Raw genomic sequence first — 17,982 nt, forward strand, 5'->3', positions numbered from 1 at the left:
CCTCCTCCTCCTCCTCCTCCTCCTCCTCCTCCTCCTCCTCCTCCTCCTCCTCCTCCTCCTCCTCCTCCTCCTCCTCCTCCTCCTCCTCCTCCTCCTTCTTCTTCTTTTTCTTCTTCTTCTTCTTCTATGAGCTCTCCAAACCCACTTTGAGAAGACGGTCAAAGGCGTGAGACCGAAACCGGGAATTCCCGTAAACATACTTAATGCATAACTGAACACAAAATATCCTTCGTCGAAATCTGCACTCCGCAGTGAATATCAAAGAGTCTACATAACAAGAGGGGCCACTTCTCTCTTTGAGCCAATTAAAAAAGTGTCCTCAAAATTCGGTGGCGCCCTCTTCGCAAAAGCGCACCTTTTGCAAACAGAGTTATCCTACTTGAGTTTTAAAAAATCAAAGTGAAACTAGCAAGTTTTTGAATGAATTTCGGAAGAACGCTTTTATAAAATGATTACGCTGACAAAAAACATCTTCCGGAGGAAAGGGTGATTGTTTTCTTCGTTTAATTTGACTTTAGAATGAAAGGCGAGAGGTTATTAAATTTTAAAAACCTAAAACTCCGCACTGGACGAACCCGAACTGCTGATGAACAGCAGTCGATCTGCGCACGCAAGGAGGTGCTATTCCTATTCTTCTTCTAGAAAAACGAAAGAGAGCTTCAAAACAGACTGCAGCGCCATCTGAAGCAAAGAGCGAACTTCCGGCGGACACTTTTTTGGCTGAGTGGCCCATCTTGTTATTTATTATCTTTGGTGAATATACAATGTCGAAGCAAATGATGACGTTCGCTACAAAAAGACGAAATTTAACTTAAAATGGGCTTTCTTATTACACATTTGATCTTAATTAAAATACAATAGTGCAACACTACGTTTCAAGTTATGGGTACTGGCAAAGTTTCAAACTTTTTCATCTGGTAGTTTCTGAGAATATACTGTTCGCAAAATTTGGCCTTAGCTCCATTAGTAGTAAGATTATTATTAATTGCACTTTGCTTGAACTTTCAATCAATTTTTCCATGTTACTAACGTCTGATGACGCTGACATCTCTTAAGTTTAATGTTGGAATTTTTGTTTTGCCCCTCTTTATATAGATCTAGTTCCTAATAACACAATTGAGACCAATTTAAATCTTAGCTCACAGAACAGATGAGAGAATCAGAGCATTATTCAGAAATGATAGTTTGTTGATTCGTACTCAAGTTATGAGAATAAACACACAAAAACAATAAATGATATACATTATCAAGTACATGTAGTATAGGCCTACTTAACAACTTAACAATAACAACAGCATCAGCAGCATCAGCAGCATCAGCAGCAGCAGCAGCAGCAGCAGCAGCAGCAGCAGCATCAGCAGCAACAGCAGCAGCAGCATCACCAGCAGCAGCAGCAGCAGCAGCACCACCAACAGTGGTAATAACAACAAAGGCAGGAATAACAGAGGCACCAGGTTTATTTTTTTCATCTCTTAAGTTTAATGTTGGGGGGGGGGCGGGGCTCTCGTGGCCTAGAGGTTAAGGTGTTGGCCTCTCATTCAAAGGTCCCGGGTTCGATTCCGGGTAGCGACCAAAAAATTTTCTTCTCTAAAATTGTCTCCTTTCACATCCTTTCCTGATCTCTAACAATGTTCTGTTGTCTGCTTTCATTTCCACTTTCTGCCCCCACCCCCTCACCTCCTTTCCCCCCTCCTCTGGGCTCCTGACTCTTTCTGCAGCCTTTATACTGCTACTCCTTGGCTCCTCCTAACTGCTTTCTTTCTGATAGGAAAGATCTACACCTAGCCTTCTCGGACAAGGGCGAAACATCTCGGAGGGCCCGTGTGCAAGTTGTACACGTTAAAGATCCCTTGGTGGTCTAAAATCGATAAGAGTAGGCTTCGGCCGCCACCCGGGCAAAATTCAAAATTTCCTACCAACGAAAAAGTATTAGGTGTGTCCCGCGCGCTCATATGACCTTATGCAGTTGCGAGCGCCGTAAAACCCTATACTAAACAAACAACAAACAAGTTATCACGGACTCGAGCTAAGGAAATAACTAACCTTTGGCGGCCATTTTCTCACTAATTTTACCTCTGAAAACAAGTGACCCCCACCTCCTTCTTTAGTAAATATATCGACTTGTATTCAAGATAAATGGATACTTTTTTCATCCTAATAAAGACAAGTGAACAAGCTTTAAGATGATACCAATAACTCTACATGCCCAAAAATTGACGAGAGCCTGATTCCACCACGCTGCCTCACATATGACCATACGGTCAAAGGTCAAAATAAAAAGACATACATAAAGCAAATGGCTAAACAGAACTCTCTCAGTGACCCGTCTCGGCACATCACCCAGGACTCAGTTTTTTTCTTTATTACTTTCTCTCGTTCTGTCTTTAATTCTTTCTTTTCATCTGAGATAACATCCGTACACCTAAACAATATTATGCAAATGCTAAAATACATACAGGTACAAACACAAACACACACACACACAAACACACACACACACACACTCACACACACTCTCACACACACACACACACACTCACACACACACACACACACACACACACACACACACACACACAGATACACACACATTACAACAAACACGAACACACAATACTTGTTTTTTTTAAATACCTTTTTCACCTTTTGTTGTCGTTGAACGTCGATGAGAGGTGCAGTTTATTATGGCAGGTCAACTTTAAAACAATTTCAAATGAGATACTGTAGTTTTTCAGTGTTCCCTTATCTCTCTCAATATTATCTTTTGCATTACATACCGTTACGTCTTCCTTTGTAGCTTGAGTACTTGGTATTATCGGAACACGACATGAGTCAGCTGACTGTGATCTCCATGACGCCGAAAGACTTGGCATGTTAAACTCCATTTTAAAATAAGATAAGTTAAGATAAAGTACATCTTTATTGTCCTGATCCTGTCACATCGGTTGATGATTTACCACGCGCACGCACACACACACACACACACACACACACACACACACACACACACACACACATACACATACACCCATAAATACACACATATACACACACACACACACACACACACACACACACACATGCGTACGCGCATGTGCACACCCTTACAATAGTATGCTTGCACTCACAAACAGGCTCACAGTCACGTGCATGATGTAAATAAACAGTAATTGTAAACGATAATTGTGCCAAGCTATATACGTGCTCGGTATTCTTATTGCAACCAAAGAGTCTACATAACAAGAGGGGCCACTCCTCTCTTTGAGACAATTAAAAAAGTATGCTCAAATTTCGGTGGCGCCCTCTTCGCAAATGCGTACCCTTTGCGAACAGAGTTACCCTACTTGAGTTTAAAAAATCAAAGTGAAACTAGCAAGTTTTTGGATAAATTTCGGAAGAACGCTTTTTTAAAATGGTTACGCTGCTAAAAAGTTCTTCCGGAGGAAACGGTGATTGTTTTCTTCGTTTAATTTGACTTAAGAATGGAAGGCGATAGGTCATTGAAATAAAAAAAACCCTAAAACTCCGCACTGAACGAACCGGAACTGCTGATGAACAGCAGTCGATCTGCACACGCAAGGAGGTGCTATTCCTATTCTTCTTCAGAAAAAACGAAAGAGAGCTTCAAAACAGACTGTAGCGCCATCTGAAGCAAAGAGCAGACTTCGGGCGGACACTTTTTTGGCTGAGTGGCCCATCTTGTTATGTACCATCTTTGTTGCACTCAATGGTGTTCTGAATATATGCACAGAGCGAAGTAAACAAATCTGGTCGCCGCTGAGTAGCGCTTTTTGTTTCTTTTTTTTTTTCTTAGCACCATCCGCAGGACTTTTGTTCCCGTTGAGTTTGTTACAGGTCATCAACAGGACAGACTTTATCCCAGAAAGTCAGTTTCTCCACTTGGAAAGGAGCCTTGATGAAAGGTGTGTCGCCAAAGCTCAGGTAAGTTTTCTTCTTCAGGTCCCAAGTAGGCCATATGTCCAGGTCTTCGTGAGACTTGAAAAGTTCTCCAGCTGGGTTCAGGCTTCAAGAACAAGAAAAACATTCATTTTTGGGTTAAATATTGTGTTTGTTTGTTTGTTTATTTGTTTGTCTATTTTTTTTTTGTTGGGGGTGTTTTTATTTTTTTGTTTTTTAGTTTGTTTGTATGTATGTTTTCTGTTGTTTTTTTGTGGGGAGGGAGTCGTAATTGCAATTCATCGGAATTAGCTAAAACTGAAATTTGATGGAATTCTGATTCCTCTTCTGGATTTTTCTTATTTTCTTTCGGTTAATTGCTCTTTTTTTTATTACCCATGTTCGTTAACACGGACTAAACTGTCATAGAGTTTCACCTTCATCGCCAAAATTTTGATCATTTAACTCCCCGGGGCAGTGCCACTGTCTGAAGTGGGAAATTCGAATGTTAATATTTTAGCATTTTAAAGTCGAACAGTTAACCAACCGTGCAGTGAACTGTTGCGAATGCAACCAACTTGTGTTTCGCGCGCCCATACGACCTTATGCAGTTGCGTGCGCCGTAAAACCCTATACTAAACTATACTGACTGAAGTGTCTTTAGGCCATTCCCAAAGGGGGGACATTTCTCGTTCAAGCATAGTAGAATTGTAAATGAGGTGACTCAAGTCACGCTCATAACTTTGCCTGATCTACAACAGGGAACTGCTGCTTTTTCTTTCCTGATCCTTACTTTTGTCATTTTCCTTTACTTCTTTTCCATGTTTGTCACTCTCTTGTGACCTGCTATTTTGAGGTGCCGCGATAGTCGAAGCAGACCTTGTGCTGTTGAAGCTAGAGAGGTGAGCAGTCTGAGTCTGATTCCCCGTACAGACTTCTCTGTTGACACCCACCCCTTGGCGCTCATATGACCGTATGCAGTTGCAAGCGCCGTAAAACCCTCTACTATAAAAACAAATAGATCATTTAGGGGACAGCATGCTTCGACCCTGCCAGCCATCCATGGCCAACAGAGCTGAGAGGGAGACACGCCACAGCAGACAGACACGCGTGTACATGGAAAAAGAAACATAAACTTTCCCATATGAAAGTTAACCCACATCATCTGCTTTCAACGGCAAGGCGTCTAACTGTTACACGGCAAGTGCAGGTATATATATATTTTTCAATTATATAAGTGTACAATGGGCGTCTAACCGTTACACCGCAAGCACTAGTATATGTTTTTGTCAATTTTATAAGTGTACAATAAACGGTAGGTCCATGTCACTATGTTCTATGAGAAGTAATGCACTGTAACAGAAAACTTTGAAATGTCACTTGCTTAAATGTTAAATACAGTCTTTTTGCTTTTTCTTTTCTATCCTCGTGGAAAAAATAGCAGCCAAAACGTATGTCTTTATCGATAATAAAGGATTGCTCCGGATATTTTTTTCAAAGGAGTTTTCGAAATCAATAAATGACAGGTCTGAAACAAGAAAACAGCAATCATGATTCGCCAATCAGTTTTAGATCGTAAGTTTGAAATCGCACCCCCACCCAACCCCAAAACAAAAGAACCAAACAAATAAACACACACACATACACACACGCACACATGCACACACACTCACACACACAAACACACACACACACACACACACACACACACACACACAAACACACACACAAACACACACACACACACACACGCGCGTGCGCGCGCGCACTTTAAAAACACCACAAAAAATAAACACACACTCACCCATTACATAAAAAATACAAGTCGAAACAAAAAATTTCAAACAAAGTAGAACAATAATGAATAATATGTGAGGCAGCGTGGTGAAATCAATCGCTCGTCAAAATTCAGAAATCGGAGAAACAGGCATTTTTTTGCCGGTTTGCAAATTTTCAATTTGTGGCTGTACCTCTTTTCCGTCCATATAAAAACACATTTCCTTGTGAATTCTTCTCAATAACGTTGATTAAAGGCACAACATATGTCATGTTTCTGTTTTCAAGTACTCTTTAGCCGTTGGAGTTACTAAGCTTTAGAGGCTATTTCCTCGCTAATTTCCTCACTTCCTTCAATAATAATAATAATAATAGATAGCATTTTTATAGCGCATATCCCCGCTCAGCAGCAGGCTCTATGCGCTTTACACTATATTATTACCCCAGCAACCATATAACACTCTAAAACATTCTCAGCTTCCCGGGAAGCATACAGTGCAAGCAGCCGATTAAGCCCTCAAACACTAACAAACTGACAAGATCTTTCGCTGTCTATAGCCGGGTACCCATTCCCACCTGGGTGAAGTGAGGAAAATTCGTGTAAAGTGCCTTTCCCAAGGACACAACGTCGGGCCCTTGACGGGATTCGAACCCACGACCTTACGGTTGCGAGTCCGAGAGCCTAACCACTAGGCTACCGACGCCACAATAGCAAATATCTTGAGTTTTATTCAAGATAGATGGATCTATTTCATTAAAAGCAAGGTGAAAAATCGGCTTTCAGATGGTACCAATAACTCCACATGCCCAAAAATTGACGAGCGTCTGATTCCACCGCGTCGTAACGCATATAGCATTATTCTAGTATTCCCCGTCACTGATCTGTAGAAGCTTATTTGGTGAGTTATTTTTCGTTTACTTCTGCCTCTTTTATTTTCTATTTTCCCGGAGAGAGCAAGATGATCGAGGCACATTTCTTTTTATATCTTTTCATCAAAATTATAAAAAGATTTCAGGGTGAAAGGTGAATTGGGGGTGATGAGGAGGGAGGGACCGACATTTTTAACGGTTTAGGCTTCCCGGGTCCAGGTCAAAACGGGATGGAGAAAGGTGGCTGGAGTGAGAACGGGACTCGAGAGAAGGGAAGAAGGGAGGGAGAGAGAGCTAGCGAGCAAGAGAGAGAGAGAGAGAGAGAGAGAGAGAGAGAGAGAGAGAGAGAGAGAGAGAGAGAGAGAGTGAGTGAGAGAGACAATGTATGCGTGCGGGTGTCTTAGTGAATATATATATGTGTATGTGTGTGTGTGTGTGTGTGTGTATGTGTGTGTGTGTGCGCGTATGTACATACGTGTGTTTGTATGTTTGTGTGTGTGTGTTTGTGTGTGTGTGTGAGAGAGAAAGAGAGAGAGAGAGAGAGAGGGAGAGAGAGAGAGAGAGAGAGAGAGAGAGAGAGAGAGAGAGAGAGAGAGAGAGAGAGAGAGAGAGAGAGATAGGGACAGAAAATGCGACACACATTGTCGAATTGAAGGTACATGTACTAACCTCGAAGTGTAAGGCTCCCGGGTTTGATTCCCACTCGGTCCGTCTGGCACGTTACAGCTGTCTGCCTTCCGTGACGCAGGCTCTGGCTTTTCATCGATAAACCTTAAAAATATATTTGACAACTTAATAGACTGAGCTGGAAAGTAGAGTTGATTTCATGTATTATCATTCTAATGTTCTATTGCCCTATAGCTCTACCTATATAGTTATTTTATATACAAAATTTGTACATACATCCCCTCTCTTACTCTTTCCATCAGCCTATACCCCTCCCTCCACTCACTCTCTCTTTCTCTATTTCTCTCTCTCTCGCTCTGTGTGTGTGTTTGTTTGTGTTTTGTGTGTGTGTATATGTGTATGTTTTTATGTGTATGAGTGTGTGTGTTTGTATATGAATGTGTGTGAGAAAAGGAAAGACATAGAGGGAGAGAGAGAGAGAGAGAGAGAGAGAGAGAGAGAGAGAGAGAGAGAGAGAGAGAGAGAGAGAGAGAGAGAGATAGAGAGAGAGAGAGAGAGAGAGAGAGAGAGAGAGAGAGAGAGAGAGCGGGAGAGAGGGTGGTAGGGAGAGGCTCTTCTGAAATTGTAGAAAGACAAAGCCCTTGAATGCAATGTTGCAGCTCAGCGAACAAAAGCAATGCAATCGACGGGTTGTGAACTTAGGCGGGAGATGATGGTAAATCGTTTCTATTCACCAGTGGGATAATTCCTTTTATTTTGATACTCTTTGTCGGGGTCAAGCCATTTTGGAAGTGATCAATTGAGCATCCAGTCAAGTGTCAACTTCCATTATTACCGCTTTGACGTCCACCGAGGTCGGTTGACTTCTCAACGGCTCTGCGTTTTGCTAAGTTTTGGGCGATTCTATGTGAGATTGTGCTTTCTGTTACCTTTCTATTGGAATCATCAGGTTTGTGCTTAGTATTCTGTGTCTCTTACAGGTAATTCTGCTTCTTATTTGCTTTTAGTGTCGAATTGTTGCCTTTTTTTTCGCTGCGAAGCTCCAACCTTCGTTCACCTGTTTTCAACATGGCGAGCATGCTCGATTCAAACGGACCGCCACTCTGTTTCATTGTGAACAGGGACATTCGTTCTTCAGACACGGACCCGATTAGAGGCATAGAAGTTTGTAGAGCTATGGAGGATGTGTGCGGGGAGGGACAAGTAATTGGGGCGCAGAAATGGTATGGTGCTTGGAGACTTTATACTAAATCTAGGTGTGCGAAGAATGACATTCTCTTGAATGGGCTATCTTTACGCGGGACCAACGTTATGGCCCATGAGAGGTTCCCTCTCGGTAGCGCACAAGAATTTTAAAACATGATACTAGGGAACGCCCCGTTGTCAGTGGCGAACTCTGAATTTCAGACCGCCTTGCGTTCAATTGGGATTATCCCACTGAGCGACATGAAAGACGAACAATATAGAGACAAGGAGGGGAGATTGACATCATATAAAACAGGTAGACGTTTTGTGTACATCTCGCCTCAAACTTCTTCCCTGCCATTGTCATTAAAAGATGGTGGTGTTTTCAATGCGTCTATCTATTATAAGGGCAGGCAACAACCCGGATCCAAGGAACCGGCGAAAACCAGGGAGAGTGTACACTATGTCCGTGACGGGAACGGAGGAGGGGACGGAGAGGTGGACAACGCTCTGTCAGCCAACGTTGTTCCCGTACCGCGATCCCGATCACTGTCTGTGACAACAAGAGGTAAGCTCAGACAAACCATGATTTTGCTTGATTATTATAAAAGTATTATCAATTATCTGTAGAGGAGTTAACAGCCCCTAAACGCAAACTATTCTTTAAAATTGATCAAGGGCTATGATGCAATGTGATCGGATTTTGAATCATGGATAGCGGAATTGAAAGAAATTTGCGAGTCGCGTCGATTAATTGTCGAGGTCTAAATAACAAACTAAAGGGAAAAACTATTTTCCGTCAGTGTACAAAATTTGATATAGTTTGTCTTCAAGAAACGTATATCACAGAGAAAACAGCAAGGGAATGGGAATTAGACTGGAAAGGAGAATTCTTTTTTGCTGAAGGAACACAGAGAAGCAAAGGACAAGTTAGTCTTGTTAATTACAGATCAAATTATGAAAACCTTAAAATAGTTATTAAAACAGACAGAATACTGGGGTTGAAGTTCTCTGTGAATGATCAAATTGTTCAAATAGTAAATGTGAGGCGTGGTGACAAAATGAGTTACTTCTCGCAGTCCACAAATGGAGATTTTTGCCAAAAATTGACACTAGGGTCAAATTTGTAGATTTTCTATTGAAGCCATATTCTTTAGCTATAACATACCTTTTATTTGATACTTATAAATATTGTAAAAACTTCACCTATAAGTGTGATGGATCTATTTCCTTAAGGCCTGAATCCGAGAAGTAACTCATTTTGTCAGCACGCTTCACAAATGTATACGGCCCAGTTATCACATCTGAAAAATTAAAATCCTTTGATCTGCTTTATTCTGTTTTGAACAATGGTGATGCAGACCATATGATTATCTGCGGGGATTTTAATGCTGTATTGAACAACACCCTTGACATTATTACTGGAGAACCGCATACTGTGGTTGTGAATAGATAATTTATCGACTGGGTCCAAAACTGTTACCTTAGGGACACATGGCGTTCGTTACATGGTGAGGAAAAAGACTTTACATGGTCAAGACCCACCCCATTCATTGCACGTCGTCTCGACTACATATTCTGTAATGAGGAATTTTTACCACAAGTAGTAGAAAGTAGCCACGAAATTCTCTACGGCCCGGGTCATAAAGGAGTGGTAACTGTTTTTAGAGCGGATACATTTAAAAGAGGACAATCGTTTTGGAAATTCAATAATTCGCTATTATATGATAAGGAATTTGTCTGTGTCATGAACCAATGTATTGATGATTTTTTATGGCAGAAAAAGTTCTGGAACCGAAAGGCTAAGGAGAAGATTAAAAGAACAGTCATTTGCAAGTCTGTAGAAGAGGATGGGTTAGGTATTATCAGGGTGCGTGATCAACAAAAAGTGTTCTTATTGAAATGGATGAAGCTTCTAGCAATAAGCAAAGGTTTAGCTGAGGACGAGTTGCAATTACAGACATCATTTTCAATCAACTTGGTGGCCTAAAGTACTTTTTTAAAAGCAACTATTAACCCTAAACATCTGATCAAGCCAGCTGGGGCATCTACATTTTGGATAGCGGTCATGACAGCATGGCTTGAAGTACAAAGTTAGATGATACGCAGCTCAAACAAGTGAATGACATTTTTACGCAGCCTCTTTTCAACAACAAAAAGATACGGTACAAAGGTAATTCACTTTTTCTGAAATATTGGATGAGAAGAGGAATAAAAAACATTTACCAGGTTTATAACAGGGGACGGATGAAAACAAAAGAAGAAATGAAACACACAATAGGAAATTAAGCAGGCTTTGGCTTTGGTTATTATATTATAATTAATGGCCTACCAAAATCATGGACAGAGCTACTGAACCAGAACAACACACTGGAACACAGTCAGTGTGCAGCAGTTGTGTGCGAAAGAATTAGTGCTGAAAGTCTTCAGGTACTTTGTAGCAACAATCAGGAGTTACGACGAATTGTCTTGGGGCGGGAGAAGGTTCAGGTATGCGGTAAGAACTTTTGGTTGAAAAAGCTTGGAATGGACATAGCAGATAGGTATAGTTTAGCACATATGGCCACGCAAGAATCTCGTCTTCGCCTTCTACATTTTAAAATACTTCACAATATATTCCCCACAAATATCTTTTTGATTAGGATGGGCATAAAATCTTCAGAACTGTGTGAATACTGTGGTGTATGTTTATCCACTGCTCACGATTAAGGGGTTTTTGGAATCATGTGTTTCAGCTGATCTTCCAAATCACAAATACACATTTTCCGATGACAGACGCCAATATTCTACTCGGCGTGAAAAAGGAGGGTGGAGTAAATAATAGTGTAGTAAAAACAGCAAATCATGTTATACTGATTGCAAAAATGTGCGTCAGTAAAATGAGGTGTGGTGATGTAAAGTATATTTTCATATTGTTTGATATCGAATTTGTACTTAGGAAAAAGTTTCTGTATTATTTAATATCACATATTGCACTCTATTTAAAGCAAAACACAATGCATATCGATAACAACTTTTTTCTATTATTTTCCAGGTTCTAGCGGCGACCTTATTTCCGTGTGTCTATATCCATGTTCTTGTTTCAAGGAGCTGTACGTTGGGTTCATCGATAGCTCGTGTGGTGGGGGGAGAACATTGTTTTAATATGCTGCTTGCATGCAGCACAGCACAAATAATCTGAACGAAAGGAAAAGGTAATGTACGTTTAGTTACATAGTATTATATAATGGCATTGTATTATAACACTGTTCAATACCCCTTTAGACATAGTTAATGGACGCCTTTTGTTTGGGAAAAAAGATGGCAAGTCTCTATAGTATAGCCATTCCCTCAGCACCCTGTTCACCATATTATAATAAACTCTCACTTTATATGCATACATGATAGGTATATGTCTCTCTCTTTATTCTCTTCTTTCCAATCCGCATACTTTTCTCTGTGTCATTCTATCTTCTTCTGTCTCAATATGGCTATCTACCTATCGGTTTACCTTCTCCAGACCTATAACTTCAAATCATCGCCGTCATATTCATTTCCCGCCACTAAGCCTCTCCTATCTCGCCACCCCCCCCCCTACTGTCCCTCCCGATCTCTCTTTCTCTCTCACGATTTTCTCTCTCTCTCTCTCTCTCTCTCTCTCTCTCTCTCTCTCTCTCTATCTATCTATCTATCTATCTATCAATCTCCCGCTTGCTCTCTAGTCATTTCTAACCACTAAAACACATTCAGCTAGCATCTCCACAAAATTGGCTTGTTAAATGTAGGAATTGCGTCCAACGTTAGCAATGGAACTATACCAATATTGGACGAGACTGGGAGGATTCAGACATAGGGTACTTGATTTGGGAGTTTGAGGTCGCTCCCCCTGAGGCGAGGGGATACAATATTCTGTGTAAATTGTGCCCTCTCGACTCGGGTTCGATAATCCTGTGTCAGAATCTCTCCAAGCTCAATTGGACTCGAAAAGAATACTCTGGGCAAAGGATCAGGGAGTAGAATGCTGCACTTTTAAAGATCACAATCTGCCAACTTGCTTTCTACAACCCGCTTACAAATACCCCAATATACCTGCCTCTATACTGTCTTCCCATTTTGCTCCATTCTACACTTGTCTTGGCCCGATAGAATAGGCTAACACTAACGATGTCACCTTAACAGAGACTGAGCCCACCATTTCGGAACTTCATGGTGACCGTAAAGATGGTTCCAGTAAGGAACGGGATAGAGGGTGCCCACGTCCCTCGTGACTCATTGGAGCAGAGGAAGATAGGACTAACGCTAACATTACTTAAACGCAATCCCTCCTCATCACTCATCACCACTATTAATTCTAAAATCATCACCACTCTCAGATCAATGACTTACATCTATAATCCTGGAATCTATATCGCTATTACAGTTAATTTTTATACTAAGTATGCATGTAATACACTATTGGACACAATCATAAAAAAACATGAACTTTTTTCTACTAATCAGATGGCGTCAATCTCATATAAATGGGCAAGGGGAAAAAGTGTCACATCCATAGAGCAGAAATGACAAGGACAATGATAACAATATTATGCAATAGTGGTAGTGATACTACTACTACTACTACTACTACTACTACTACTACTACTACTACTACTACTACTACTACTACTACTACTACTAAAAATAATATTAATAATGAGGATGATAATGATGTGATGATGATGAGATGATGATTCTGATTATATTATTTTGCTTTTAAATTAATGACAATAATACAACAAATCAACACCAAAAGCAAAAACAAAAACAACAACGATAATAAGAATTACAACAACAACAAGCAACAACAACTGGAAATAATCAAACACCGTATACAAACCTTCCTTTGACAAGGGCCATCGTCAATGAAATAAACTGCTCTTTAACCCTCAGCTCTCGACCTCTCATAACTTTCTCTGTGGGCTCTTCCAATGATATACCGAGATTTTTTATGTCATAGTCAAAGAGGTAGGCAACATCCAATCCATGTGGCATACCTTTCGCACTTGGTGATGTCCTTAAAAACCCAGGATAATGATCAAAATACAGTAACCGAGGCCTAGAACGGGCCCCAGGACCAGATGCCGCCTTTAAGAAGTCGAACGTAGGGAGCTGAAAATACATATCTGTTATGACTTCGCGAACAGCATTTTCGAACGTTCCTCGCCTTTCATACCAAGAGACAATCTTTTTTCCAGATTCTTTGGAACATCCTCGTTTTTCAAAGTAGACATCAAGCATAAAATCAAGTGATTTTTTATACGCCTTCTCTTTCTCTTCATCTGCCATCGAATCATTCGCGTAAACCATTGCCTTAGTAGTAGCAATATACATATCGCCCATACTTTGTTCATTATTGTTTATCCCACAAATGTATGTCCTGTCATAAAAGCAGACAGATTCTAAATAAGACTGGTCTTGCAAAAGTTTCTTTGGATCGTTTGGGATGAGCATTCTGTCTACACGAGGGGAGAAAATGAAGGAGGTCATATTGAAAGGGACGTATTTCACGAACGCTTCTTCTGGTTTTTCTCGTAGACAGCCTACAACCTTCCGAATTCCATCAACATCCAAACTATCATCAGTTGACCCAGACCAACAGCCCACTGTAGCCGCAAACTTCAAAACGTCTTGGAGAGGTGAGGATAAGTCTCTGGAGATAAAAGTCGCGCTCCCACTTTGAGTCCAAACTTTAGTAAACAAACCCTTCCCGAAAGGAGATATTGAGAGAATGTGGGCGGCTGCCGCCCCTGCTGACTCCCCAGAGAGTGTGACGTCATCGGGGTCACCGCCAAAAGAAGCAATGTGACGTTGTACCCACCGGAGAGCAAGGACCTGGTCCCACAGTCCGTAGTTTCCCAGACTCGTTTCGTCACCTGAGCTCAGGAAGCCCAAAATGCCCAGCCTGTAGTTGATCGTGACCACAATGACATCATCATACATCTTTACCCAGGTGCCAGGAATAAAGTGGCTGGCAGCACCAACCATAAATCCCCCACCGTGGATGTAGAAGAATACTTTTTTCTTCGGTTGATTTTCTTGGGGTAACTCTTTCATGTAGATGTCGAGGGTCAAACAGTCTTCAACTCCTTGACTCCTGCCAAACAACAAGGCTTCGGGTTGAATGCATGGCACGGACTCTCGTGTGGCGTCGAAAACGCCGTCTATGGACACAGAGAGAAAAAACAAAATCAATGTATTGGTGTCATGAAATTGTCACACATCATCCTGCAAATAAAGTGCGGAGAGGTTATTAGCAGAAATAAAACACGTTATAATATGTGTATATATTATATAACATTCTATCTATCTATCTATCTATCTATCTATCTATCTATCTATCTATCTATCTATCTATATTATATAATGTATATGACACTGAACCTTCGAAATACGATCGGACTCACTTTACTCCAAAAAAAAAAAAAAAGACAAAGAAGAAAGAAAAAAACAACAACAACCCCAGCCCCTCTATTTTTTCGGGGTCACCTCTATTTTTTCGGTGTCAAATTCAGACACCCATCTGAGGTCTTCATTCTCTGTGGAGCCATATTTGGGTTGTAATGAGGTTAGGGGCTAAATGTTTTAACTTACTTAAGAATGAAAGGGCGGCCGGGGGGAGGGGGGGTAGGGCGGGGGTTAAATTGACTTTTACACTGCACAGTGTTTAGTAGCAAAAAAGAAGAAGAATAACTGAATCAGTTGTCGCAAACAAGCCGAGAGGACATCATTCAAATGTGAGGCAGCGTGGTGGAATCAGGCTCTCGTCAAATTTTGGGCATGTAGAGTTATTGGTTTAATTCTAAAGCTTGTTCACTTGTCTTTATTTGGACGAAAAAAATTATCCATTTGTCTTGAATACAAGTCGAGATATTTGCGAAAGAAGGAGATGGGGTAATCTGTTTTCAGTGGTAAAATTAATGAGAAAATGCACGCCAAAGATTTGTTATTTCCTTAGCTTAAGAGTCCGAAAAAATGCAAGTTTCTGCGCTTTGATTATTTTGACGAGAGCCTGATTCCACCATGTTGCCTCACAAATACGACGTGTCAAAATCCAATTTCGACTTCCATGGAAACCAGTTTGCAACACAGGATAGAATAATCTTATTATAAACATAGTATGTAATTATTGAGGCATTTCAGCATTTTGTAATGAACGAGATAGTCTCACTGATTTTATAATGTAGGACTTGGTTATTTTTACATCTTCATAGACACAATTTAGATTATTTAGGAGGCAGACCGGCTGACAGGATATAACGTCCCAATAGAAAGACAATATAGATATTCGATAAAGATTATCCCCATCCAGGAATGGAACTATAATGAAGCTCTTCTGTGCGCCAAGCCACAGACGCCAATAAGTTTAACTTAAGTAAGCAATTTTAAAAAATAGAAATTACCAAAACAACAAAATTACTTTGATAACTGTGTTCATCAATATATTAGACCCAATGAAGATATTAAAAAGCCAAACAGTTACTAACAAATGCTTTACAAGACATGTTACCTAATTTGTCTAGAGCCTTAGGTTTCTGAAACCTCAACTCTCTAATTGGTGGCTGGGCGTAGGGTACTCCACGAAAGGCGTGATAATAATCATCCCCATCTTTTTCTTGGATTTTGGTTCCTTCTATAGAACCGAACGAAGATTTAACAACAACAGTAGAGTCTCCCACAACACATTGGACTATACAACAAACGGCGGCACATAGTGCTGGGTGTGAAAACATGTTGACCGCGGCGGCTCCAGCGAAGCAGGCACGATAATGGTCAGTCGATTAGGGTCAAGTGACGACTAACAGGCTGTGACACCGACGGGTTCCTTTTTATAACAGCAAGATTTCCACTTCACGGACACTGGGTTTTTTTTTCTTTCTTTCGCTTGTGAGTATATTATTAAAATTTATGCTGCCAGCTGGCTCACCCGCTCCTTTAACTTTTAGACTGGAAATGACAATTTAATGAATAGAATACATATAACATAATATACTAATCTTATGTCAACAACAACAAAAACAGCAACAGCAACAGTAACAATAACAACAACAAAATATCACTAACAGTAGAACAAAACACACAGATAAACATAATCACGCGTATAAACAATAAGAGAAAAAGTTGCAGTAACAATCATCATTTTTTTCTTTTTTTAAAATTTGGTAAACGGCGCTTGCAACTGCGTAAAATCATATGAGCGCTCAGGACACATTAAACATTTTCAGTTGATGGGAAATATTGAATTTTCCCCGGGGTAGCGGCCGAAGCCTACTCTTATCGATTTTAAACCACAAGGAGATCTTAACGTGAGCAACTTGCATACGGGACCTCCGCGAGGTTTAGCCCTTGTCCCAGAAGGATAGGTGTAGATCTTTCCTACCAGATGATCAGGGATGTGGATGAAAGACGGCAGTAAGAAGGAACCAAGGAGTAGAAGTAAAAAGGCTGCAGAAAGAGTCAGACGCCCAGAGGAGGGGAGGGAAAGGACGTGAGGGGGTGTAGGTAGAAAGTAGAGACGAAAGCAGACAACAGAACATTGTTAGAGAGCAGGAAAGGAGGTGAAAAGAGACACTTTTAGAGAAGAATATTTTTCCGTCGCTACACGGGACCTTTGAACGAGAGCATTTAAAATTTTAAGTAAATGTCACCAGCAAAGTTCTAGATCAAAGCAAAACCAGAAATAACAGAGCCATTAGCAGTAAGAGCAGTAACAACATCAGCGGCTACATCAACAGCCACTTCAACAGCAATACCAGCAGCAACAATAGTAAATACAACTACAAAAGTAATAACAAAAAAAAACCCACACACAAACCCGCACATACACCCAAAAGTAGAAAACACACTCACACAAACACACACAAACACACACATACACACACACACACACACATATACACACACATACACACACACACACACACATATATATATATATATATATATGTGCAAACAAATGGTCTGAATTGGGAACAAAGTAGCTTTTCTTCAGCTGCTGTTTCATAGTGCTTCACTCTTCACATACCTGTAGGATTCATATCGGGGCTAATTACTGGTGACAACTCCAACGCTAATATGATTTGGTTTTTCCTAGAATTGTCTAGTGGCATTGGCCCTGTGAGAAACTTCTTTCCTATGCATAAAGATGTCTACTTGAATGACACCTTGACGAAAATAAGGGTAAGACATGACGTTCCAGCACTAATTGCGTCCATTAAACCAATCAATCCGGTGATTCTCATGAGGGCGGTTTTGTTAGTTCTACCCCAGACCTCTCAAAACCATGGCAGTTTCGTGGCCTCTGCTCCACACTGACAGATGATTATGTCCAAAATGTAGCGAACACAGTCTTTGTGTAAAAAATGCTTCGTGGTCGACACAGAAAAATTAACATTTGATATTCAGTACATGTCCATTCCATCAAAGTTAATGTAAGTCAGAACGCACTTTTGCGTTTCTTTAATTTCGAATAATTTTGCCAAGCCTGAGTTTTTGAAGTCAACTTAGAGTGACCATATCTAGGGCGTCTCTTAACATAGATGGAGCGATTATATGGTGATTTTCATTGTCAAATTTCTTTTGGACGCCACTATATGTTATATAAATATATAT

General features: G+C 40.6%; 1 protein-coding gene across 1 annotated transcript; it reads right to left on the minus strand.

Moving 5' to 3' along the window:
- Window positions 1–3,679: 3,679 nt before the first annotated feature.
- On the minus strand, window positions 3,680–14,695 carry LOC101846184 (neuroligin-4, Y-linked-like). Its single transcript, XM_013088394.2, has 3 exons — window positions 13,211–14,695; window positions 7,213–7,314; window positions 3,680–4,024 (listed from the first exon to the last, which is right to left on the minus strand). Exons 1-3 carry the CDS (start codon window positions 14,425–14,427, stop codon window positions 3,850–3,852), a joined length of 1,494 nt encoding a protein of 497 aa, XP_012943848.2. The 5' UTR covers window positions 14,428–14,695; the 3' UTR covers window positions 3,680–3,849.
- Between the last annotated feature and the right edge of the window lie 3,287 nt (window positions 14,696–17,982).

The sequence above is a fragment of the Aplysia californica genome, unplaced genomic scaffold (assembly GCF_000002075.1).
Source record: "Aplysia californica isolate F4 #8 unplaced genomic scaffold, AplCal3.0 scaffold00023, whole genome shotgun sequence".
Classification (NCBI taxonomy): domain Eukaryota; kingdom Metazoa; phylum Mollusca; class Gastropoda; order Aplysiida; family Aplysiidae; genus Aplysia; species Aplysia californica.